This window comes from Mya arenaria, chromosome 1, assembly GCF_026914265.1.
Source record: "Mya arenaria isolate MELC-2E11 chromosome 1, ASM2691426v1".
NCBI lineage: Eukaryota > Metazoa > Mollusca > Bivalvia > Myida > Myidae > Mya > Mya arenaria.
Window position 1 is genome coordinate 7706430 of NC_069122.1, and position 26263 is coordinate 7732692.

At 33.8% G+C, this 26263-nt stretch overlaps 1 protein-coding gene across 4 annotated transcripts in view; it reads left to right on the forward strand.

Moving 5' to 3' along the window:
- LOC128228694 (uncharacterized) overlaps nt 1-26263 on the forward strand; it is a 29589-nt gene that overhangs the window by 2227 nt on the left and 1099 nt on the right. For 2 of the 4 annotated variants that reach the window (XM_052940175.1, XM_052940169.1), the window contains exons 2-22: nt 1572-1716; nt 1980-2064; nt 7388-7496; nt 13234-13353; nt 14515-14612; nt 15851-15946; nt 16346-16453; nt 18433-18574; nt 18989-19140; nt 19602-19740; nt 19957-20071; nt 20188-20286; nt 20531-20736; nt 21040-21212; nt 21716-21857; nt 22393-22746; nt 22971-23094; nt 23361-23546; nt 24126-24162; nt 24841-24965; nt 25310-25475. In XM_052940175.1, coding sequence (XP_052796135.1) covers nt 7417-7496; nt 13234-13353; nt 14515-14612; nt 15851-15946; nt 16346-16453; nt 18433-18574; nt 18989-19140; nt 19602-19740; nt 19957-20071; nt 20188-20286; nt 20531-20736; nt 21040-21212; nt 21716-21857; nt 22393-22746; nt 22971-23094; nt 23361-23546; nt 24126-24162; nt 24841-24965; nt 25310-25475 — 2662 coding nt within the window. In that variant the 5' untranslated portion in view covers nt 1572-1716; nt 1980-2064; nt 7388-7416. The remainder of the gene's footprint in view (nt 1-1571; nt 1717-1979; nt 2065-7387; nt 7497-13233; nt 13354-14514; nt 14613-15850; nt 15947-16345; nt 16454-18432; nt 18575-18988; nt 19141-19601; nt 19741-19956; nt 20072-20187; nt 20287-20530; nt 20737-21039; nt 21213-21715; nt 21858-22392; nt 22747-22970; nt 23095-23360; nt 23547-24125; nt 24163-24840; nt 24966-25309; nt 25476-26263) is intronic. The other 2 variants (XM_052940160.1, XM_052940180.1) reach the window with 1 other exon arrangement.

Below are 26263 nucleotides of genomic sequence, written 5' to 3' on the forward strand. Positions count from 1 at the left end.
TCGCTGATCGAAAATAGAAAACAAATAAATACTATCTATTTATAGGTCGTATGATAAGTGGTTTTATTTATTCTATAAATATGTAAAATGTTGTAGTTTATATTAAACCTGGTTTTAAACTATGTGTTGATCATTTCAGTTCTTTACTTGAGTTAATATGTTTCTATGTAGCTATATCTTTGATAACTTGAGCAGAAACATTCTTATGTAAAGTTGGCACTTATTCAATTTTTCTAATGAATAAAAACATCTGAGTTCCACAATATTACAGACGGGGTTCTGGTGCAGTTTTGTGCGAACTGAGTTTTCTCTGCAATCCATGATAAAAACAGGTGGATGGTGTAATGAGTCAGCGTGTAGATTGTATCAGCTTTCAAAGCCTTGAATCTAAAATGATGTGTCGACACTTTACGCAGGCAAATACTCTATCAGCAACATGGGATGATGCCTACAGGCTTATCATATTTTTTATTTAGGTCGCTATGGTTCGGGTTTGAGAAAACAACAACATATATTTGATAATAAGAATGTGAACAATAACAAAACATAATTATAAAGCAAAGTATAATCGACTTGTAGTTAATTGCTAGGTGGTCTTTGATCCGGACACATATTCCACGATGCTACGTATGACATTGCTACTTTTTCTTGCATAAAGTTTTAAAAAAGCAAGTGAACATACTGCAATAAACACAGTATCTAACTCAAAGTTATAAATAACTTTTATTTTCGATCCAGGAATGAAAGTGTGTTATACGGTATGTCTAAAGCATTGGGTGAATACTCAAGAAAGTTTAGAATTAACTCTGTTCAAAAGGCACAAAACAAAAAACGGATACATATTATTATCTATCTGACCAACGCATATATTGTGCACCCAAAGCCATGTCAAGCACGCCATGTGTCACTTGATCAATTCCCCAGGAATGTTTTAGACACCTCTAAAGTTTAACTCGATTTCCATACCGTGAATTATTCTATGAAATGTGAATCTTTAGATGCCAGGTTTGTGCAAACGTTAAATACAAACGTTAAATACAAACGTTAAATACAAACGTTAAATACAAACGATAAATACAAACGTTAAATACAAACGTTAAATACAAACGTTAAATACAAACGTTAAATACAAACGTTAAATACAAACGTTAAATACAAACGTTAAATACAAACGTTAAATACCAAACGTTAAATACAAACGTTAAATACCAACGTTAAATACAAACGTTAAATACCAAACGTTAAATACAAACGTTAAATACAAACGTTAAATACAAACGTTAAATACCAAACGTTAAATACAAACGTTAAATACAAACGTTAAACACAAATTATTATCCGATCGTCTAGAACTTGCATTACTTGTTATATAGAGTTTAATGGTGAAAACAATAAAGTCCGGATTTTCACAAAAATATTTTTGTTAAGTTGGTTTTAGCTTTTCCCTCACATACATAAAGCTGTCCATTTACAGAAAGAACCGTAAATCGATATTTTTAATAAGGAAAATTTATCACACATTCCGTAAACAACAGGAACCTTAGTTTAAATTCGACTTGAAATTCCCATAGGTGCTGTAGATCCCGGGATTATTTCAAGACGGCTTTAATCCGAAAAGCGTTAAAAGTCATATACTCTTAACTGGCGATCAGAGAAAAGGGGCAGACCTTTGATTTGGAGTTCGCATTGAAAAAGCACAGGACAGCTGCCCTCCAAGTACATATGCCTTATAACGTAAAAGTCAAATGACCAAGGGATTTAATCGAAAATAAGGATAACGTGTCTGGATCTTATTGTGTCTCTTTGTGTTATTTATAACTGCTGTAATCTAGATGTAATATGAAATGCCATTTAATCTTATTTCATTTATTTCTTTAAATTGGCTTTGCGTTTACATGGCACACGTAACTGGTCTTTTTTCCTGACATTTTAATTGAGAGTTTTATGTGATTAAAGTTTTATCAATCTCTCTCTTGCAGGATTATTTCCATTGACAGAAATAGGCCCTGCCTCCCTTTCCATTGAAAGATACCAGTTTGAACATATATATGTGAACTTGAACAGGTGAGGTTTTGAGATTAAAAGGCAGTAATTAGGATGCTTATTATTATTATTTTGTTATAATAACTGGGTAATTACATTTTGCGCAAAGTTCAGCAATACGAAAATGATTTTGCTGAAAAAACAGAGATAGAATTACGATGATTATTTGCAATTATGTATTGCTTTATCAATCACCAAGCGAGCCATAACATTCGACACGCAGTGTGGTAGTTCAGAATACTACTTACAGATCGAGAATGATATATCAAATGAATTTAAATATTGAGTCTCAAAGCACAATGCATGAGCATCACAATGGTTTGTCGGCACATAAGCATATACATTAGCACCACAACTGTTAATTGGAACATAAGCATATCCATTAGCACCACAGCGATTAATTGACACATACGCGTATTCATTAGCACCACAACGATTAATTGGAACATAAGCATATCCATTAGCACCACAACGATTAATTGACACATAAGAATATCCATTAGCACCACAACGATTAATTGACACATAAGCATATTCATTATCACAACAATGGTTAATAAGCACATAAGCATGCCCATTTGTACCACAACAAATAATTGGCACATAAGAATATCCATTAGCTCCACAACGATTAATTGACACATAAGCATATTCATTATCACAACAATGGTTAATAAGCACATAAGCATGCCCATTTGTACCACAACAAATAATTGGCACATAAGAATATCCATTAGCATCACAACGATTAATTGGCACATTATCATTTCCAATAGCACCACAACGGTTAGGTGGCACATAAGCATATCCAATAGCACCACAGCGGTTAATAAGCACATTAGCATATCCAAAAGCACCACAACGGTTAATTTGCACATAGGCAAATAAATTAGCACCACAACGTTCACTAAAGCGAGCTATGTGCACCAAGTACAGGAACTTATGTTTCGAAATTTGAAACGATGCAATCTTTTGTCAATAAAAAGCTACTAATTTTGATATCTACAGAAGTGAAACTTAAAACGGTTAATCCCTTTAAGTTAGATTTGTCCGTCAATTACAGATAGAATTTTGCTGTCCCTACCTTGTTTGTTTTATTATGATTTCGAGATAAAACTGGAATACAATAAGTTTACAGAAAACATGTAAATATAAGGATTGATGTAATGCCATAAAAGGGGCGATACCTCGCTGTTCATTTCATTGGCATAGTGACGAGTGATTCCACTTCGAATGGAAATTTAAGCGCTTATGTTATGATTTCGTTGAACTGGTTTACAATAAGTGTTAGAAAACATGTCAATATAAGAAATGAAACTCATTTTGGGGGCATTGATGCGACCTTGAAAGCCCCGCTCAAAATGGCAACACGTTAACGGGAATTAACATTTTGAGCGGGGCATTTCTAATTGCTAAATGAACCCGTAATGAAGTCCAATCCCTACAAAAACTAATAACAACTAATATAATTTATTGTTTCTTTTTAATGATCTCCCGTTTTGTTTTATTTTCCTATTTTTGCAAGACAAGAAATGTCTAGGTGTCTTTTAAAAAGTTTTCTCATTATTGTTCTAATTCATTAATTGTATATTTAAGTCTGGTATTTTGACCGGTTTGATAGGGTTTAATGTGGAGAAAACTCTTGTCTTCGAATACGATTACAAGATTTGTAAAAAGCCTACAATCTATGTATTCTGTTGTCAAATCATACATAAGATACAGAAATGAAAGGTCTCTTCCAATTAATTCTAACATAGGCGTCAAACAAGGGGACCCGGCTAGTAGCATTTTGTGTCTCTTCTTTCTAAACATTATTTTAGAAAAGTATAAATAGCAACTTAAATGGCATATTGGAAATTGATGACCTGAAAATATTCATGTTATTATTCGCTGATGACGGGGTAGTTTTTGCAAATGATCCTAAAACTTTACAATCAATGTTAGATGACATCGAAAGATACTGTTTCATGTGGGGTTTGAGTCTTAATGTTAATAAAACAAAAGTTATGATTTTTGAAAATGGTCGCCATACGTTATATGATTTTTATTTATATAACTCTAAGATCGATGTTGTCTCTTCATTCAAATATTTGGGTGTACATCTTTTTAAAAATGGAAACTGGAATCGTACTCAACAAAGAGTCGCCCAACATGCATCGTTTTCACTCCATAATTTATTCGTCGTTTACAATAATCTGGACCTTCCAGTTAGTTATAGGGTTGAATTGTTCGACTCGCTTGTTTTACCAACACTAAATTATGGGGCAGAAGTATGGGGCTACCATGAGGGACCGGATGTAGAAATTTTGCACTTGAAATTTTATCGGAAAATATTAGGTGTGAGATGCTCTACCAATCGTGAAGCTCTGTATGGTGAACTTGGTCGAATACCGATGTCAATACACAGAACAATACTACTTATAAAGTACTGGATAATATTAATTACTTTAAACGAGAACTTTTTAATATATAAAATATATAACATGCTAAAAAACGATACTAATAATGAACTTAACTTTAAGGGATGTAACTGGGCATTCGGAGTTAAACAGATTCTCAATGAACACGGGCTTGGCTATTTCTGGGAGAACCAGCTTACTATGTTTATCGATTTAAGTGCTATAAAACAGCGTATACTAGATAATTATCACCAAAGCTGGTATTCATCTATAAATAACTCAGGACGTCTTGAAACATTTTGTCTTTTTAAACATACATTTCGGATAGAAAATTACCTTTATGATGTAAACGATTCAGAATTTAGAAAAGCAATGTCAAATTTAAGGGGTTTCATCACATGATCTACAAATTGACGTTAATACACCTAGATCTCGAAGATTATGCATCTACTGCAACCAAAGAATGATTGATACACGTGGCCAACAAAGCAAAAGTTTATTAATTTGTTATCTAACACTTCAAATAAATCTCTAATTAATACAATGTCAAGTCAAATAAATGTGTATTTTATTGTATCAAGCTTGTATATTCCCTTTAAGCCACCACTGTGACATAAATCAACACTTTGTTATCAGGCATTACGTAATTTACTGGTAACATTTTCAAATCTTAAGGTTGAACTGTTATGCGCTACAACTTAATTTCCCTTTACATTTGTGCACCAACAGGCTAAAGTTGGAAAAATGGCATTTCTTGCGTTTCGCGTATATGAAGACATAGTTGTTTCAATTCAGTTGAAACTCATTTGATTTCAACAATAAAGCAGGTATGTCACTTTACTCCGAAGAAAATACACTCCCTTCAGAAGATTAGTACTGTTTATTTTTCAAGGAATCCATGTTGCATCATGTCGGAAGACAGACAAGTTCTAGTCCAGCGAATAATGTTAAATCTCTTCGATATGTTTGTTTTTTATACCCCTGAGTCTAGGTATTGGACTTAATTTAAAATAAAACAACTATTACGTATATGCATTACGCATACTTAAACAAAATATCAATCTGAAGCAGCATTTTCAATCTTGAAAAATATGGCATCCTGGACCACTTCTTGGTACTTAGCATTTAAGTATAATGCACCTGAAGCTCTTTTGTCTAAGTAATTGTCCCATTAACTCATGTTCATATGTCACTGAGTGCGGCAGCGTGCGCCCATTTCATTGAATATGTCATTGACGAACGGCTAATAATCAAAGTGAAATAGACCAGATTTGGTTGTTTCTAAAAATCAAAAAGTGCTTATGTTTGAGTATGGAATTGTATTTTACATGTTTCGTTGATTTATTTATATGTTTATCTAGTCTTCTTGATTATTTTATTTTTTACTTAAATGTAATGGTGTGCAATGGTTAGCGAAGTGATATGCACACTTGCTTTTCAAAGTTCCCGAGTTCGATTGAGGCCTAGGTGTATTTGAGTTTGGTCTGTGGTCACCAAGCCGGACAATGGGTTTTTTCCGAGTACCCTTGTTTAAAAATTCACAAGATCACACTCTAGCGCAACAACACGCAAAGGAGAGTGACTAATCATAAGCTAATATATAAACTTTTTTTACAATAGAAATAGACCAAGTTTTAACTTCTGGTGCGCAATTTAACAGATACTTTACGAGTTTCCATTTTCCATATTCGTAAAGAAATGCATAAGTTTCCTTACGTTTTGTACGAGTTAAAAACAATGAGTACAGAAGAAACTGCGTACAAAACAACAAGGAGGGGGCCAAATTTACCTATAAATAGAGGTTCAATACGAAGGTTTACTTCCCTCATATTATGCGTACGCGAAGGAAATTTTTGAACAATCTGTTGTAATAATAGAAACAAACACATTTACAAATGTAAACAAATTATTAACACCAGTTATCCCTGCATATAACAACGATTCGTTAATATGAAAAACATAGTTCATATTGATATAGCTTCAATCTGCGACATTATCTCATTACAAATGCTCCGAGCAAGCAGCTTGCCTCAACTCGCATGTTATAATGCTGGTTAGTAAAAGCAAGTCATACTACCAATATATCTTTTGTTCGCATGCTGATATATACCCATAAACATATTCCTACATTTTACTTTCAGATAAAGATGATAAATGTAGTCAATAAATCAATTTTATAAACCAAATATAAAGTGAAATTAAATATAAATATTGCATTCCATTATGTATTAAACCTGCGTCACAATGTATATCATTTGCTGGACTCAACATTGTCCAAAACCATCCGTACACAGTCCCTCGCTGTTTACCATGAACCAGCTTAGTTTAACTAATGTAGATTTGATATTGTATTCAAAACCATGTAAATGTAAATTGGAACACACTTGTCTTCAACAAATTGAAAAAAGTTAGAAACAAATATGTTAAAAACAATCATGGTTCTCAATTTCGGAAGTGCATGTATCTTAAATCAATACCTGTGTGTCTCCTATATTGCGAATATGGCACTTTATTATCAATTTCTACACATTGCAGGCTATTAAAAGATTGTTACGTTACAGACTGCCGTTTCTTGTGTGAATAAAATAAATTAACCGTAAATTAGTCGTGAACAATTGTAATTTCACTTTCTCATGTATTGCTGCTGAAGGCAGAAGTCGGTCAAGCACTGCACTCATCATATCGGTTCGTTAAAGTTTTAATTTCAATATGAACTTACAATAAGCTGACTGCATGCGAAATATATTGCGATTTTCTGCAGAGACAGCAAAACCATTGCAAAGAAAATCCCAAAACGGGTGACCTACTTACAAAACTTCCGGATCCAGATCTATAAAACAGCATGATCTTCCGCCCAAGGAGTGAGTCTAAGGGTTCATGGAAACATGTTTTGTTGGAGCAGAATATCAAAAACTGTTGCAAATAATTTCTAATTGTAATTGCAGATGTGAATAAAATTTGAAACAAACTCAGAATGATGCGGGGGATGTATCTTGGACTTGTTGTGTTTGCTGCTTTGGCTGTAACGTTCGTAGCGTCACAGAGCTGGTCTGGGTAGGTTTTAGTTTTAGGTTTAGATGATGTTTCTGTAGCTTTTTGCATAAATATTGTTTACAGAAATAGCAGACTTTTTTTGTACATTAAACAATTTAGTTCATATAACGGAAGCGTTTCTATCGACTTTGATTTTATTCAAATAAAGATTCTAGTATCAGCCGCACGATTACAGGGAAAAAATCTGAAAATAATTTTAATAAACAATTACCATTATCATGACACTAACGACGACGATGACGATGATATTGATGACGATAATGATTATGCTGGTGCGGCTGCTGCTGCTGATGATGATTATGACGACGACGACGACGACAATGCCGCCGCCGCTCATGCTGCTGCTGTTACTGCTGCTGCTGCTACTTTTGCTCTTGCTGCTGCTGCTGCTGCTGATGATGATTTTGCATCTTCTGCTATTAAATATAGAATTACAATCTTGTTATAAATCAGTAGTTAATATTCCTCATAAATGCATTATTTAGTAAGTAGTTTAAGGTTTATTACTCACAAATAATGTTTGTTATACATGTGCATGTTATAGTAAGTGTATGTAAGTAATGATAATGTTATTGATGCGGTCGAAATCCGTACGACAAAGGAGTCCGTTTCAAAAAAGATCTTAATAGATTAAAGTCGTTAATCGAAATTATCATAATGTCATGTTCTTAGCATTTTCCTACATATTTTTGTGAGTTTGACTTAAATTAAAAAGGATGACACTTTAAGATAATATTACTTATTAGTGTATATAAGTATGAAGATGGACCTTTTGAAATAGTGTATTCTTCTATCTAAAAACTATTTTATATAGTGTTATGCTGTATCGTTTTGATTACGGTAGCATTCTTTGCTTAATAATACACGATATCTGACGAATTTTAAATGTTAAACACATTCTTTTATTATATCAAATGAATAATAATATAATGAATACAATGACGTCACGTCCGGCGTACATAAACAACTTTTAAAACAGCGTCTTCTAAAGAGTGTTTTTAATTAAATTTAACGGTAAATATTGCTAAAAATCAACGAAAAAAGTTTCATTTGGCAAAGTCATGTATTACCTACGATTTAAAATCCAAATTGCCGAGAAAACTCCTTAAACATGGATATTGATGTGAATTCAAATGTTCCGGAATCCAGCAACGGACAAGTTGAAGAGAGGAATTACAGCTTAAACAAACAGAAAGCGCTACAGAAAAAATATTATGCTTGTGATAGAGACACTGTTACCGTGGAACAAACATTGGGAGGTATTAAATTCATATTTAATACAGGAACTTATGAAGTGTTAAAATCTGCGGCAGACATATTTTTCAGCTCGGACAAACAATGTGATCGCAGCTCAAAAACGATAGTTCATGACAAACACCAGCGAGTGGTACAAACGAGATACAAGGTGCATAGTGGTAAGCTGTCTTACACTTTAAATATGTACCACACAACCTCCACGTGCTTAGTCAATGGAAAAATGACTGATTCATTTTTAGACGACGACTTCCCCCAGATTGTGTCCTTAATAGAAAAGGGGTTATCCGAAAAAGGAATATCAATAAAAGACTTAAACGTTTCTCTTAAAGGGCTTTTGGAAACCACAGAAAAAATCAATCATCCGAATGTTACTGTGATTGAATGTGATGACGAGGTGCAATTCACGCTGGTGAACGTTGATGAAACCGTGAATAACTCGCATACTTCACAGGATTCAGAAAATGGTAAGAACATTCTAGATCAAAGTTACTGTACAGACATCATGGTACTTTTGAAAAACATCGAGGAATCAGTGAGTAGGCTAGAGAACGCGCTCGGCTGTCACATATCACAGACAGAAATGAGTTTTGCACAACTCCGTGACGAATTGTGTAGCATTAAAAGGCAAAACAAAACTAACAATGAGCATACAGACAGAAACCTCGATGTGATTTCAAGCAATATCTCACTCAAATCAACTTGTGAAAAAATACACGAATCAGATCTTAAGAAATTACAGGCTATATCTGATGCTATTAAACAGTTAAATGAAAACACCAAAACTCGGCAGAAAACAGATTTATTGTTAGACAAAAACATCAACTGCGGACAGTGAAAAAAGTGTCATATCGTCGGTTATTGAAAGTGCAAGAACACCTCCGATCGCCAAGAACAACCATTAATATCAAGCGATCAAGGATAAAAATATTAATAATTGGTGACTCCATTACCAAAGGTATTTGTGAAAAGGGTCTAAACAAAAATGTTGATGTTTGCACATTAAAAGGCGCCTCGATGGAAACTATATCTAAAAAGGTGAAGGAAATGGATGTGGACACATTCAATTCAGTCATCGTTTATGTTGGTGGAAATGACGTCAGCCGCGGAAGACAATTACGCAGATTGGAGGAAGAAATGACGTCACTCATAGAGACGTTACGCTCCACACCATGTACTATTTACATCTGCACAGTAGCTCCGCAATCGGATATTCACATTGATAACATTCGTGAATTAAATGTGATATTGCACAGCTTAGCTGAAAAATTCAATCACAATGTCATTGACGTATTCACGCCATTTACAGATGGAAATGGCTACTTGTGTCTAGACGGGGTACATCTGAGTAAGAGGGGCTCGAGTTTACTTTTTCGCACCATGGATGCAAAACTGTGCATTATCAAACCTGCAACCTGTCGAAAGAACAACAGCTCTAACGCTCAACCATTGACACGGAGTGGTCAGGGATTATGGACCGAAAAGAACAGCCAGCTTCCTGTCTCCAACGAAGGACATCCGGCCAAAAGCGTAAACAGAAACGGTCAAACATCCGGGCATTCTATTGCTCAAAATGTCTTTTCTGATAGAAGATCATTTGGGACCGGGCAGACGTCCGGGAACTTACGTCAACATCCGTTTTCGCCAAACGGAAGCGGATATGGTACTGGCCAGACTTACTGTAACTTCCGGCAACAACATATACCGCACACCAAACACTCGGGCGGAAACAGATATGGAACCGGACTGAGGTCTGGTAACTTCAAGCAACATCTCAACCCCCGCGACAGATTGGCCCAAGAGTAATTAAACATTGTGGTGACTTCATCACACCATGCATTGCGTCTATTATAGATAACAGTATCATGAACGGAATATTTCCTGACTCCTTGAGAACTGCACGTGTATTACCATCGTTTAAATTAGGATGTAAAGATGATCCAAGTAATTATCGTCCAGTTTCGATATTGCCAACAATATCAAACATATTTGAAAGGCACATTGGAAACCAAGTTCAAATCACTTCCATTCTACAAACAGTCTGGATTTAGGAAAAACCATTCCTGTCGTACAGCGTTAACAAGTTTAATAGATGCATGGGTAAAAGATATTGACAGTGGCAAAATTGTTGGTGCTGTCTTTCTAGACCTACGAAAGGCATTTGATCTAGTGGATCATGAAATTCTACTGCATAAATTAAACTTGCATCATTTTTCTGAAAATTCGATAAAGTTTTTTTAAATCCTACTTATCTAATAGAAAACAATTAGTTAAAGTCGGAAACATACAGTCTGGCTTGCTTCTAGTATCATCAGGAGTACCTCAGGGATCCATTCTTGGTCCACTGCTGTTTCTTATATATATCAACGACATTGCGCTTTGTAAAACGAATATGAACATCGATTTATTTGCAGATGACTCAACATTGCATGAAACCGGTAGTAATGTAAACATCATTGAAAGTAAACTACAACGACATCTTAATCTCGTTGTCGATTGGTGCCAAATAAATAACATGTCATTGCATCCAACTAAATCCAAATGTATGGTTATCGGAACTATATATAAAACAAAACAAGTTAGTAAATTAAATCTTACAATCGATGGAACAGCATTAGAAAATGTGACTGTGCAAAAACTACTTGGAATCTATATTGATAATAATCTAAAATGGCGTACGCAAATAGAAATTGTTTGCAAAAGAATCAACTGTAAAATCTCACTTTTGAAACGTCTATTGTTCTACCTCAATGATGAGATGAAACTTTTGTTTTACAATGCATATATCCTTCCAATTTTAGATTATTGTTGTCATATTTGGGGGAAACTCAAGTTACTTACATAAAGTTAAATCCTTGCAAAATAGGCCTGCAAAAATCATTCTTAAAATTCCTAAACGATCATCTTCAAACGGATTGTTACAAGAACTTCAGTGGCTAACGTTTACAGACAGGTGTAAATATCACTGTGCAACCCTTGTCTATAATACCCTTAATGGAAAGGCTCCGAGGTATATGTCTGAATTGCTAATCTTTGTAAATAATGAACACTATTCTCTAAGATCAACTTCAAAACAATATTTAGTTTTGATACAAACACTGCGAACTAACTATTTCATGGATTCCTTTTCGTACTACAGTATGAAGGTTTGGAATATTATTCGAAATGCAAAAAAAGTTAAACACATTTAAGCATAATTATAAAGTGCACCTCTTGAAATGTGCATAGGGTTAGTTTCAAAAAGGTATATCATCTTTTCATTATCTTAAAGATTGAAATAACTGTTGTTTTATAAATTGTTGTGTTTTATTGAATGTCTGTCGGCGTGTACATGATGTATATTGAAATAAATGTTATGTTAATTAAACATGATTTGTTTAGAATAATTATATTCAAAACATCAGAAAGACTTGTATAGGAATGTATAAGTGCGATGCAGATGTTTTATGATTTACCAAATGCATTTTGTTTTTGTTTGTTTGTTTTTTTTTCATAGAAGGCCACATTGTAAATATGATGTTGTTATGGTTGAACCTGTAATTATGTCATAATGTGTTTATACCTTCTCTAAATAAAGATATTATTATTATTATTATTATTATTATTATTATTATTATTATTATTATTATTATTATTATTTCTAACTCAAAAGCTCAAGTTAATTAAGTTGAGTTAAAAATATGGTTTTTATTTCGATTTTAAAATCAAGTTGTGTTGATTTGGTAATTCTCGTCAAATAAATAAAAGAAGAGCTGAAAATTGTTCACGAGAAGTTTTGGAAACATTAATCACCACAATAAATACATTTAACTTACAACATTAACCAAACAAATGTATACATTACAAAATGGGAACATGAAATGAAGCCGGGTTTAAGCCTTTTGCTGAACAAATCAGTAAATAAATTCTTTATTTGCACCAGTATCTTATTAAATCAAATAGTGAGGTTACAACAGAACACTTCTTCAAATATGTTTTTGTTTCTATTGAAACTATTTGGTATCACGGTTTTTATTAAATGGTATACATATATGTGTCATTTATAATTGTTTGTATGAATGAACATTTGGGCAATAAAAAACAGAAACCAAAATAAAATTACATATCTAGTGCAATCAAGGACATAACTAAATGATTTTTCATAATAAATTCCGTTTTTCTGACCGTGAGAAGCTTGGTTGGCAATTGTTGGGCACTCTTACGTTAAACGTTAAGAAATTACATTGACACAATGTATCAAACACCTAATATAATGCAACTATTTAGACGCTTTTGTGTAAGTCACACAGGTTGATCTAAACACTGAAATGCTCATTAGAAAACACCAACTCATGCAAATGACATGTCTTAAAACGAACCTTTCCATTAAGGCTTAGTTGGAAGAATTTTTCATTACGAATCCATACATATGAAGTTTAAACAACACGATGAATATGTAAAAGCAGTCAAGTTGAAAAATATTTATCAAATGCATATTTTGCAGAAACTACCAGAGGCGAATTGGAGTGACGCATTACAGTTTGGTCTGGTATTGCCGATCTAGTTACTATTACCGTTACCGGTACCACTATTCTTGGGGATATGACTGGTATAGGCGATGGTGGTAAGTATGTTCTTAAACCAATGGGCTGCAACACGCAGAAAGGGTCTTAACATTTTTTTTCTGTGACATGAACAGTTGTCGTCATCGTCTAAGGTACCTTTTACTGTTAGTCATATTAAACTTTGAAATTATATTTTCTTGTACTTTACCTTATTAAAATACATTGTTTTGCTTGCTACGACACTATGATTTAAGAGTGTGATTTATACTCAGCAACTAAAGTAGCGTTCGTATTTTTATATTTCATTGTTTGATATCTCCTTCTTTATTTTTAAAACATATTTTTGCAGGTATATTGACATGTCAATTATTAAGACATTGCAACTCATTGTGAAATTAACATGAAGCTAAGTGCCATAGAATTCCTGTTCTGGTAGCGCTAAAGCATGAAACCCAGTTATGACAGTGCTAAAGACGTAGTTTTCATGAATTGATAACGGAATTAAAATTTTAGGAAATAGTTTAGGGTTTGCTCTGTTTTGTTTTATTTTTGAGACGATTAGTGCCAAGAGCGAGGCGATCATCTATCGTTACCCATAGAGCGGAGATTTTGGGTTGTATGACGTTCAGTTGCTGTTATTGTTTTATTGGGTATTTCAATGACATTGTATTTGAATAAGCAATGCAAAAATTGTCTTACATTGCCTATGAAACCTGTTAACCTGCATGCCTGAGCCATTCGCAATTTGAATACTCTATTTAACGTCAAACACATGTCGAATAAAAAAGACTTGCCATATTAACGAATAAATGGTCTAACTCGCTTTTTATGTACGTTTTTACACTTTCGTTGACTCTTTATGGAACAAAATGAGAAGAAAGTTTGAAAATTCATTTCAGTATATTTGATATAATCAGGCACTATATAGCCATTTAAACAATGTTATACAAAAACCGTGGATGCTATGGGCGCATTGGTACGCATTTAAATAAATCATCGCAAAAATGATTCGACAGTTATAGTCCTTTTAAAGTTTTAGTGTTTTATCATTGATTATTTCACTTATGTTAACACGAAATACGTGCGTCGCGGCTTAGAGTTATACTTTGCTGTTGGAGAAGCATTGGTGATACTTTCTTTTTTCGTTGTGGTTAAAGGAACACGTATACGTTTATAACTGAATATTTTATATGTACTTTCTTACTTATGTTCTTTACCAGGTGTCCCGCTTACAGCTATTACTACAGTCCTTCGTATGGTTATATTTATTCGTGTAAACCAGGTTGGAAAACGAGTAGCTACCGAAACTGCGATACACGTGAGTGATGTACATATGTTACACTTGTTGATATGTTGGGTATTATTTATGGAATGACTTGCGGGATTGATGTCATTATCGGGGTTGGAACGCAGTTGGGTTGGTTAAAATGTGTGAAGTCAGAAGGTGTCAGTGTTCCTCTAATAAAGATTTCATTGTCTTCAAATTTCCATTGTTCGCTGACTCTGAATTTTATTCACATAATTGCTTTATCTTTGCTGTATTTGACACTAAATTAATGTATGAAAACGAAATAACTACATAGCTTTCAAAATTTACGTCATTTGCCATTGCAGGTTCAAATTTCGATTTTCTAGATAAGAACAAAATGTAAAAAAGAACAACAATTAAATATAAGGCCACACGGTGCAATTGGGTGATAATATCCCCAGACGTAAACAACAGAACGTGGGATAAATCCCTGACACAATAATTCTTCCATATATTTATCTTTAAACATGTATACGTCCAGTAAATCATTTTTACATATTATGTAAGCTAATATTCATGTTTTAATCCCTATTTCAAAAATTAACCTCTTACCATAATTGAGTTTAACTGGATTAAGCCTAGTACCGCCCATTTGCAGATACCGCTAAACATACTTTGATAAGATTTACCTTTTACGTTTTTTCTTTATTTAGGATTATTGGGATAAGAGTGGGGTTTGTGCACTTAAACTGATTTGAACCCCCAGTAAATTTACATTTTACTGACCGTTCCAAGGCGGTATCTAACAATCCTTGATAAACATACCTAGTTTTTTTATATATAGTATGTATGCACTGTGATGTTTGTGGAGATTTTGGCTGTTCTTCCATGTTTCTTGTTTGTGATTTTTTGTTTTTATGTTCTATGTCTACCCAGTGCCATTAAACCGGGTTTATGTTTAAATTTATTGCTACTGAGGTTGTTTCTGTAGTTTTTTTGCATACATATTGATTTAAACTGTGTTTTGTTATTATCCGTATATGTGAAGCAGCTTTAGAAGACAATTTAAAGGAACATTTAAAAATATATATATTCATCACGTCTTCCCGGTCTCGGTAAAAAGTCCGCCCCGAAGGTATGTATCGAAGCCGGTAACGGACTGAATGACTATTTGTTTTATATTAATATTAAATGTTTTATCTGTATCAGAGATTTTAATAAGCATGATACGTTTGAATGATGATATCGAAATTGGGAAAATATTATATGGCTGACATGCATATCGATACGTATCGTTCAAATTTTAGCTGTCTGTCGGCCAAGATGTCTGAACGGTGGAACATGTTCATCTCCAAATGTATGTAATTGCCCTAGTTCGTCAACTGGTGGAACATGTCAGACACGTTAGTATATATTTTTATTTGTTTTCAAATAAGATATTAATATTGTATTTAGTATAAGATTAAAGCATATAGTCATATTTGATATAAGATAACAGTATAAAGTTTTCTAGGCATACATTTGTCTTTTATATCAAATCAGAGGATATAATTGTTATTGATGTTACAATCTTCATACACTGAATGAAGTAAATGTTGTAGTTATTAAGACAATTGGTTGTCGATTGATGCAGTGTGTTATGCATCATTTCATAAAAAAGCTTTCAATTAAACAAATACTTAAGTGGCTAAGTATTGCTTTGTATAAAAATATCCATGAAGCATTTACAATGGTAATGTTATCATTATAGCGTATACGAGGCTGTTGAATATATATAAATACATAGGAGACTATACTTGCAGTCACCTGTTCCTATCGACGCCCCTGCTATCCTGGGGACTGTGAAGCGAATTCATGCACGTGTGAACCCGCGTTTTATTCCACGAACCCATCAGACGGATGCATTAACAGTAAGGCTAACTCCTTAAAGAAATAAGTAAACCGATTCATGAAGCATTCGTGAATATTTGAATAAATAAATGACTTTCGTAATATCCAGTCTTGTGACGTATGCTTCTTATAAGAATACTTTGATAAATTATTTAAGAAAACAATGACCCTTTTTATTCTTCCAAAAACCTAGCCCCTGAATTCCCCATTTTTAGAAAAATACTCAAACAAAAAGATTATTTTTTTACAAATCCGGAACAAATTCGATTTTTTTTCAATAATTCTGCGTTGCTTTTTTGTGAACAAAGTGAAGATAGATCTACCAATTATTGCCTATATAGGTGAAGCTTATTTTCAATAGTCCGCACTACGTCGAAGTCTCGGTCTGAGATTGACCTACCTCAATTACACTTTCGAAAAACCAAACAAGTTTAGGAACTAGCACTTATTTTGTAATAGCTGCCTGTTTGTTCAACAATGAAAACTTCGGGCCGAGTATAATGCAGATGGCCGGAGGGGGCCGATTAATTAATATCTTGAGCAGCGTGACTGTCTGTTGTTGACAAAATTAAAGCCTCATCCACATAGTATGGAATAAATAGAGAAACAAAAATAAAAGTGAGAATATAACTATGATCGATTTTCATAATGTCTGATAAATTCCTGCGGTCCACAAGATGCTTTAATAAAAAATAATGTGTGATAGATACCAACGAAATTCCACAGACTTACTATGTGCTAATGAGGCAGATAAATGGGCGGAGAATAACATCATTGTTGTTTAGTTAAAAATCGCAGATAGGTAGGTACTTGCTTATGATGTTTTAAAATGCACTTTATGTGTATGCCGAAATAAAAAGTGCCAAATCATAAGGAGCGTTTAAACTAAGATACTAAAAGCTAGAACACTACAGTAAATGGTGATATTTGCTCAAAATTATCTTTTTGAGGACTACAATTTTCATGCTTTGTTGTCACGTCCTTGGCTGATTAAAATTATCACTTGATATAAGTATTGTCTGGCCAAGAAGTCAATGAATCGACAAGATGTATCGTAGTCATCGTGGTCTAGTGGTTCAGGTTACATAATGTCTGGGGAAGGGTCTTGACTGTATCGGAATGGGTCCGCACCCCACTTAAACCAAAATTTGTTTCTACTATAATTGCATTGTTTTCTGCAATTTCGATATCATAGAATAAAATAATAATAAAAATAATGTTTTCAGATGCATTTGCGGAAAACCTCTAAGACCATTTTTTTTTAGTTCAAACTGCAAATCATTAAGTACTCAGATAGTAACGTGAAATGCAAATTTTGTTATGACGTTGGGCGGGCTTAATGTTGATTACACTGAGATTATACTTACACTTAGATTATACTTTAAGTTTTGTTGCATTTTGTAATGGCATTTAATTTCATTCTGGGCGTAAAAAATTTCAAAAATATTAAGAGAAGCCATTTTGATATGCATACAAAAATAAGTTTACATTACTAAAACATGATGGGACTAATAGGTAATTGCCATTATAAACAATTAATCATATATTTACGATGAATCCGTTTGTCCGTTTTGAATAAATATTTCCGCTGAAGCCAAAACTCAATCAAAAATAAAATTTAAATAATTTATATTAACCGTTGTTGATCCTAGAATCATTTTTGACACCCAAGAGTCTAAACAACATAACTTTTTATATTATCACAAGTCAGACTAATGCCATTGTGAAAACGTGATGTTTTCTTATTATTATTTTGTCAGAGTAATAACGCAGGCACAAGTTTAGCAAAAAACACACCGTAACTCTGTCATTAATGTTAGTAAGTAAGAATTTTGTGTAAAAGCTAAACAGGTTTCTTCCTCAGCAATAGTAAAACACTTGATATTGAAATAAAGCAATATGCACAAGTTATGTTCATACTGCTTTCTCATACACTCCTTATGACCTTGTTGACAAATTGATCACCGTTTATCTTTTTAAAATATGTTACCTGTTTAAGTTAACAGCACTGCGGAGGACTTTCGTCCAGAAATCGTCAAGAGCAACGTTACACTCGCCCTCATACGGCGCTCTGATAATGAAACACAGTATATGTTCACAGTGGTCGGAAAGGATAAAAATAATTTCACACTTATTTGGAGGTACGTTTTATAGTGTCGATGTTATTGATATCAAAGAATAAAAGTATTGCAGTAGAACGATTATAATGAAGCACTATAATACAAGCATACGTTTATTGTTGCGACATTGCATCCAAATATAACCATCTATAATGTATATTAAAGTTAAGAGTACATGGAAAGTACGGCTATTAAAAGCTTCCTTGCAATTATAGAGACGTGAAGATCAACGTCTAAAGGACTAAATGTTACCTTTAATCCTTTTTAGTATATCAATAACATTATATACTTGAATAAAACATTTTGATGGTTAATGTTAGCGGTTGTTGGTTTTTTGATTCAGGTGAATTTTGGTGTTTGAACTACGATCCAGTTATCCGTTTATTTAATTTGGTAGATTTATAAGTGTATTTAGAAACAATTTTATTTTTTCAGCAATCAAAAGCGTTTCAACAACTTGAGGTTCGAGTTCGATACGCTGATTGACAATCCTGAAATCCCAGAAAGACCTAATTATATCCATGAAACTAAAATGGGAATCGTTTCGAGCAGTATAGAGGCATCTGTAAGCAAAATACCACGTGATGGTAAGTGTATCTGTTAACTGTTGTTCATTTACTGGAGCCAGCGTATGTATAGCATGTAGTCAGCACTCACTTCCAATAACGGTACAAACTTGCTTATCAAACATCACTTTTGTTTGCTAAGGTACAAACATTATTTTGTCTTCAAACATACGAAATGAAAATACAACATCTTGTTATTTGCTTAAACTAAATTCCTTATTCTTAGCGAATTGATATCAATACAACTTCACCATGAGAAATGATAAGCTGTTAAGGTAATCTTTAAACAGTTTCATAAGATTACATCTTGGAAAGATATTATAAAGCTAAAAAAACGCAATGAAGTGTGAAAACAGTAGGTTTTGTCTCGATTTGATTGGTATTCATTTACAGAAAAACAAGTGCAACATTGCTAAAATATATATTCGTATGCTTTTATCACATGATAGTTATACATGATAATTTTGCTTCTATTATTCTAGGAGGCAGCAAAAGATTTATTGCTTCCAGCAAAACCTACAACTGTGAGACTGGTATAAGCAATGATAATCCTGAAGTAGAAAAGGACACTTGTGAATTCAACGAAGACAACTTTGCGACCTTGATTGAACATGGAGATATGTAAGTCGTAACCAATAAAGATAATGAGCGATTGTTGCGATAATAACTGGTTTTACAGTTTTATAATGTTTTATTGATAAGTAATTGCAGTAATAGGCTTTTCCCAACACATGTTCTTTTTTAAGTATTGTTTTAAATCATTTCAAAGCAGCACAATTGTCAATTACCAGGTAGGAGAATGCCAGTAGATGTTTATCGTTATTGTTATATTTGCAGTCTTCTTCTAAAATTCCGATCGCGTAGCGGTGGGTATCAAAAACTAATAAACATCGATGACCAAGGCAAACCGTTTGCAACCAAACATTATAATGGCCTTCAAGGCGAGGAAAATGTAAGTGTCTATGTATATTGAACAACTAGTGTCCATAATGTGTCTTTGGACAATGATTTGTATACATCAGATGTATATCATTTTCAATATCATACAATGGGTCTATTATTTTACAGTTGGAGTTTCGATTCGACTTTGTTGTACCCGAGCACTGTTCTTTAGGCTCTGGGTCGTGTCTTTCAAAGCCACTTCATATAGACGATGAATTTACCAGAGTAAGTGCTTTGTACCTCTATTGCAGTGTATAAAAATGGATACAATACGACATCTTCGTTTAATCACTTAACAACTTTGTCTAACGGTGAATGTTTTTGCAAGATAATTCTGTTAAATAACCAAGGCAGGACATATGGTGTCCTGTTTCCATTGCTGGCTGGATAATGTATCTTTGGATTGTATTTTCTCCGTAAATAATCATGTAACAACGTTATTATCCAATATATTTGATCCTTCTTTCAGAGTACTATACAAACCCGATGGTCAGGTTGGACAGATGCGATGTCTGGTATGTGGCAGTATTATATTGAGGTTCTTAAACTGGCACCCAACAGAGACGAAAGACTTGAAGAGTCCACGCCTATTGACCCAGTTTTCAGTGAAACACTTAACCATACTGATGGAGAAATGTCTAGTTCATACACGCCCGACGAACCTGGGATGTACAGGTATTTTCGATCGATGCATACTTTAAAAATGTTTTAAGAATCATTTCAAGAATATAAGGACTTTAATTAACTGATTTTAAAATTAAAAATAACGGAGCATTACAATGAATTATTTAAGTTATTTACTAACTCGTTCTTAAAAGATGAAACAGATTAAGTATGCGCTTAAAAGATATAAACGCACGACGAACATTTTCAGTATCCTTAATATGTTAACTTTGAATTATACACTGAAATCAAATCGAAATACACTAATTTTGTAGGCATAAGATCTAAACCTATGGAAGGAAATGTCTGTTTCAGTGTGCTCTTGAAAGTGTCCGATATGGCCAACAATTCTCGAATCGCTCGACGCTTTGTTCTTTACGATGATACATCCGTGATATCAGTGAGTAACGAGACGGACAAGAAGCTATACATTTCCAGTGCTGTGGAGGAGACTGGATACACTTGGCAAACGCCTTCGACCAGCAAAGGTTAGTTTTCCCCTTTATGTATGACACACGCTCATAAAATAATGTCGTCTGTCCGGGATTGACCAAGGGATTTTTTTGCTTATATGTTTGGTATTTTACATGGTGTATTTACCACACCGGGTACGCATATATTCGAGCGAGTTCATTTGTAGCAATACACGCATTTACTTCGTCACATTGATAAGAGACATTTAAAGTAAACTATTATATAAACAACATAGAGCACATCCTATTTTTACACGATGTAAACTAGATGTTTAGTGTTGTCATGCGTTCAATAACAGTGTAGTAACGAAGTGAAGTGATTTTCCGGATTTCGAGGTTATTGAATGTATCTGAATGATATTTTAGAATTGAACAGTTAAATTTATCAGATACTGTTGTTTTCATGCTTGAATTTCATTTTGTGCTTTTCTATCCCTAAATAAATGTTATGTACATTTTTCTCTTTTTGAATGTTTTTATATTCGCGCTGGTAAAATATCTCAGCTATGTTTAAACAGAAAACAAGGTAACGGTGAACGTGAGATGGGATGGACACTTTGCGAACAAATTGCATGAAGACGGGAAATTTCTGGCTGAAATCGAGGAGTTCCCAATTAAGTTCAGGGACATAGAATACGATGGAATATTAATGAGTTTGAAGTACGTATTGTATTTTAAATGTTTTCATTGGCTTAAAGGTTATCCCATGACTTTGGAACATTTGAATCAAGACGATGGTTAAGCGACGATATACATATGCCTTTTAAGCTGTTTACATATTGAATAATTACCCGATGCCCTATATAAATAAAATTCATTATTTCCGACTGTTTTACAAATAGTTATCAATATTACAATGTTTTGAACTGTTGACCGGTAAACAGTATAAAATGTTATCCGCGCGTGAGGCTTCGTAAAAGGTACGTCATGGGTTTGACCGATATTCTACAAATATACTTCATATGTTTAAACTCGTGATTTTCGGGTATTGGTTATGTAATTTTAATTGGTTCACGGAGAATACCGAATAAATTTCAAGCGCTCAATCGTCTATATGATCAAGATTATTACCAGACATAAAAAAGTAATTTATTTAGAACTCAAATCAACAAGCACATTAATAAAAAAAATACTTTCATACATTAAAACGTTAATCGAAAACAAACAACCGAACTGAATTTACGTTTTATTTTAGGTTTGTTGCCGCTTCTCTTGATGACAAAGACGGTAAACGTACACGTGCCGCCATTCCCAACTTCCATGGAATCGTCAAATATGAGGTCGTATATGACCAATCTGCATCAGAGGAAGTACCAACACGAGGGTGGTCAGAAATTACTCTTCAAGAAAGTACATCTACATTGAGAACCCTTCAAGATGGCGACCGTTTGCGCGTATGGGTCAGAGCTACTGATGTTATGGGTAATACAAAAACGGATTCGACATTCATGAGAATTGACGGATCTCCGCCAACAATTTCAAGTGGAAGTAGTTCAGATCATCGCGTTGAATTAAATGTTGATGATGGTGCATACAGACATGCATCTAGGTTTGTAATATTCTTTCGGAAGTATGGCTTCTTATTAATTCTCTATAATTAGTGCGAGTTAGTTATACAGGTACTGATACGGGTATTAAAATATTTTTTAAATAATCTTCAACACAACTTTTGACAATAATGCAGATTCTGTTATAGTGATTTAGGAGTGTCAATCTAAATGGGACTGTTCTATTTTTTCTCGACTTCTTGAGAAAGTTATTTTTCGTTTTCAGAGCAACCTTTTTGGCGTCTGATCGAGAAAGTGGTGTTTACAAGATTGGAATAAAACTAACAGCGAAAATGCCTGGGAAGGATGACATGGTGACGTACCAAAATTTTACAGAAGCAAGAAGAGGGGTACTTAAATTTTGCTTATGATTTATGTATTTGTCTTTACGTTCTATTTCATTTGTGTATTTGCACTGATATAATCCGATTGTACATTATCTTAATACGGCCATCACATGTGAAAAACACCTTTTTTATATACTAACACCCCCTACCTTAATATAAACTCCACAAATAGACCAAACTCTTCGTTTAACCAAAAAAGAACGCTTCTTCTTACCTATAAGTTATTTTCGATTTTTAATGTCGCTGATGCTTTCAGCTGTATTATTCAGAATGACAACTCAGATCCGCGGTGTATCGGGTTAGACCAGAATGGGATATGCCTCCTACCATTACAAATTGTGGACATAGACAATTGCTGGCTGACGGTCAGCAAGGCTGATCTTGAAACGGCTTCAGGCGAGCTTGAGATCACAGCTTACAATCAAGCAATGCTTACAGCAACCACTACATTTGACGTAAGATTCGTTCTGATGTAAAGATCCCCGGGATCGTGGTCTTGCGGTATATTGGGGAACTGGGGTATCCACATGGCTACGCCATGCAGCGCAAGAATCAACTCATTGCTTATGTTTAAAATTTCGGCTACTTGGCTTGTTTCTGTAGATTTTCACATAAATACTAAGACAAGTGGGCTACGTTAGCAATATTAATACCTCAGCCATTTCATTCAGTGTTAAGGTCGGTTAGAGAACCTTTCATACTTTTGGATATATAGACTTGAAAGTCGTGAAGACAACTCATCGTTATCTAAGTGTTTCACCTTTGACCAAAAATGTACATGTTTCTATCCCCAGCATCGTCACCTTCTTATGACCACCCAATAGACAGAAAGCAAAATGACACAAGCATAAACCATAAACATGTCTACTAATTGATGTCTTCATTATAGGACCATATTAAATTGGCATAGCCTCTTATCTATCATAGCCTTACACCACTTAAGTACTCCATTACCATTGTATTTTAGAAAATATTCAAAGAAGAGTACAACATGATATTGGTAAAAACTATGTCATGCAACTTTTTCTTTTCAGATGGGTCCATTGACAGAACTTCATGGTTTGGAAAAATGTAAGTAGAATAAATCTATGAAAGCAAATTTGCTTTGCTCCTTTAAATGTTCAGACTGAATGCTTTTTGCTACGTTCATGTCTCGTTAGAAACCGGACAAAACTGTTTTCGTATTCGCTAGCCCTTTGTATTAGTTGAATATATTATATTAATTAATTGGAAAAGTGTTCCGGTTCGATAGTCTCACTAACGGTTCTCGGCAAATGTTCCATTCAATGACTTTTTTTCAATATCTGTTAACTAAACAGCTCTTTTCCGAACTTGATGTTTGATCTTTGTTACAAGTGTTTAGTTCACATTTCACACAGACTTCATTTGTTCGAAATCTGACAATATTAAACGTCAGAAGGCCCCTTTAGTAGTTTCCCTCAAACCGAGCCTTTTTTCATCATTTTGTTTTATTCTGTACTTTGTTAAACCGGATGAAACTTGAACGTCTTGTCTTAAATTTCTTAACTAGGATAAGAGTGGGCAAGGTTACCGCCTCTCACCCAAGAGGTTGTGAGTTCGAGCCCTACAAGGGATACTTGACCTCTCAATATGGACACTAGTACTTATTTCTTCACAGGATACGGACTGTAATTCTATAAACTTCTAATAGTTACTAGTTTCCTAATGAAAGCCAAATAGTTAAAGTACATAATTCCAGTTCCGCGACAATCGTGTTTTTATCTACAGACAATGGCCCAACGAACATGAGGATTGAAAACAAGTCACCAACTGGTTTTAGACTAGCATGGGACCTTCCTGAATCGGAGTCCTGTTTTGGAGCTGCAGACATCGTCATTATCCTTACAAACAGGGTAAGACAGAGCATACTGACCAGGTGTTAAGAAGTTAATACTTTTCATCAAATGCACACAGAATACAGAAGTACAGAAAATCAATTATATGTGAACAAAGATATGCAATATTTTATTTGTACTGATGTCATATAAACATGAGAAGAAAACACCTCTTAACTCAGATAACCTAACTAGTGTGTATGCTATTTTATATGAATTTACTAATATTTAAAACTTGAAGGTTGTTATGTATGAAGTGGCAATTGACATTCGCTTTGCTGTTTAAAAATAAATTTTAAACCTTGAATTATTTTCATAAAAACAATTACATATTTAGCATTTTAGATTCTTTATTTTTACAGGACTCAAACGGTGAAATTGAACTTAAATCGTTTGCAACTCCAAGTACTGCTACCTACTTTGATTTTCTCGGACTGAACCCTGAGGTTGAATACAACTTAGGGCTTCAGATAAAGGCCGAAGGTGGAACGGCTCAGGCATTTGGGGAAGACCTGTCGGTTGTTACTCGTACGTACGCATTATGCATATTATTGCGAGTACAATGTTTGAACTGTTATGTGGAATAGTTACTCGTACATACGCTAAATGCATATTATATTTTTAATAAAACGTAGTGGATGGTAATAGGAAATTATGAACAATTAGGAAAAACAAAAGCATAACTCTCCTTTGATCACATAATATTATTCAGAAAAGAGAGTTAAAGTTTGCTAAAAGTTGATGGCAATATGTTTTTGAACCAATTTGTATAAATATTACTCTGTAGTCCATATCACCGCTTTCATTTAATGTAACTTTGGTGTAAAATGGCAATTTTAATTTTTTCATACTCTAAAACACAATTTTTTAAGAACACGGTTAATTTAGAACATACATGTGATTTGATAATCTGATCTCCTTTATTAGTTTTATTACATGTATTATTACTACTGCATTTATAAATTTCGTTTATTATTTGATATAGATTGAAATATCTCAAAGCGCATATCTGTAATCTAAGATATTTAGTTAACTGCATGATATATTTGCATGGTTACATGGTGCCCCCAATCAAATATGTGCTATCATTCAAGGTCCTTATAATACCCTGAAAAGGATCTAGTAAACCATAGCTTACGCCACATCTCAAAAAGTGTTGTCATTAAAATACATTTCAGACTTTTTAAGATATTAGATGAACAGTAAAATTTTAATTTTAAAGTTCGTACTTAAATGGCACAAATTCTATATAAATCTCTGCCATTTTTGCTTTGTTTGAATCAGCTGATGCCCCGATATTCTAGAGCACCCCTGTT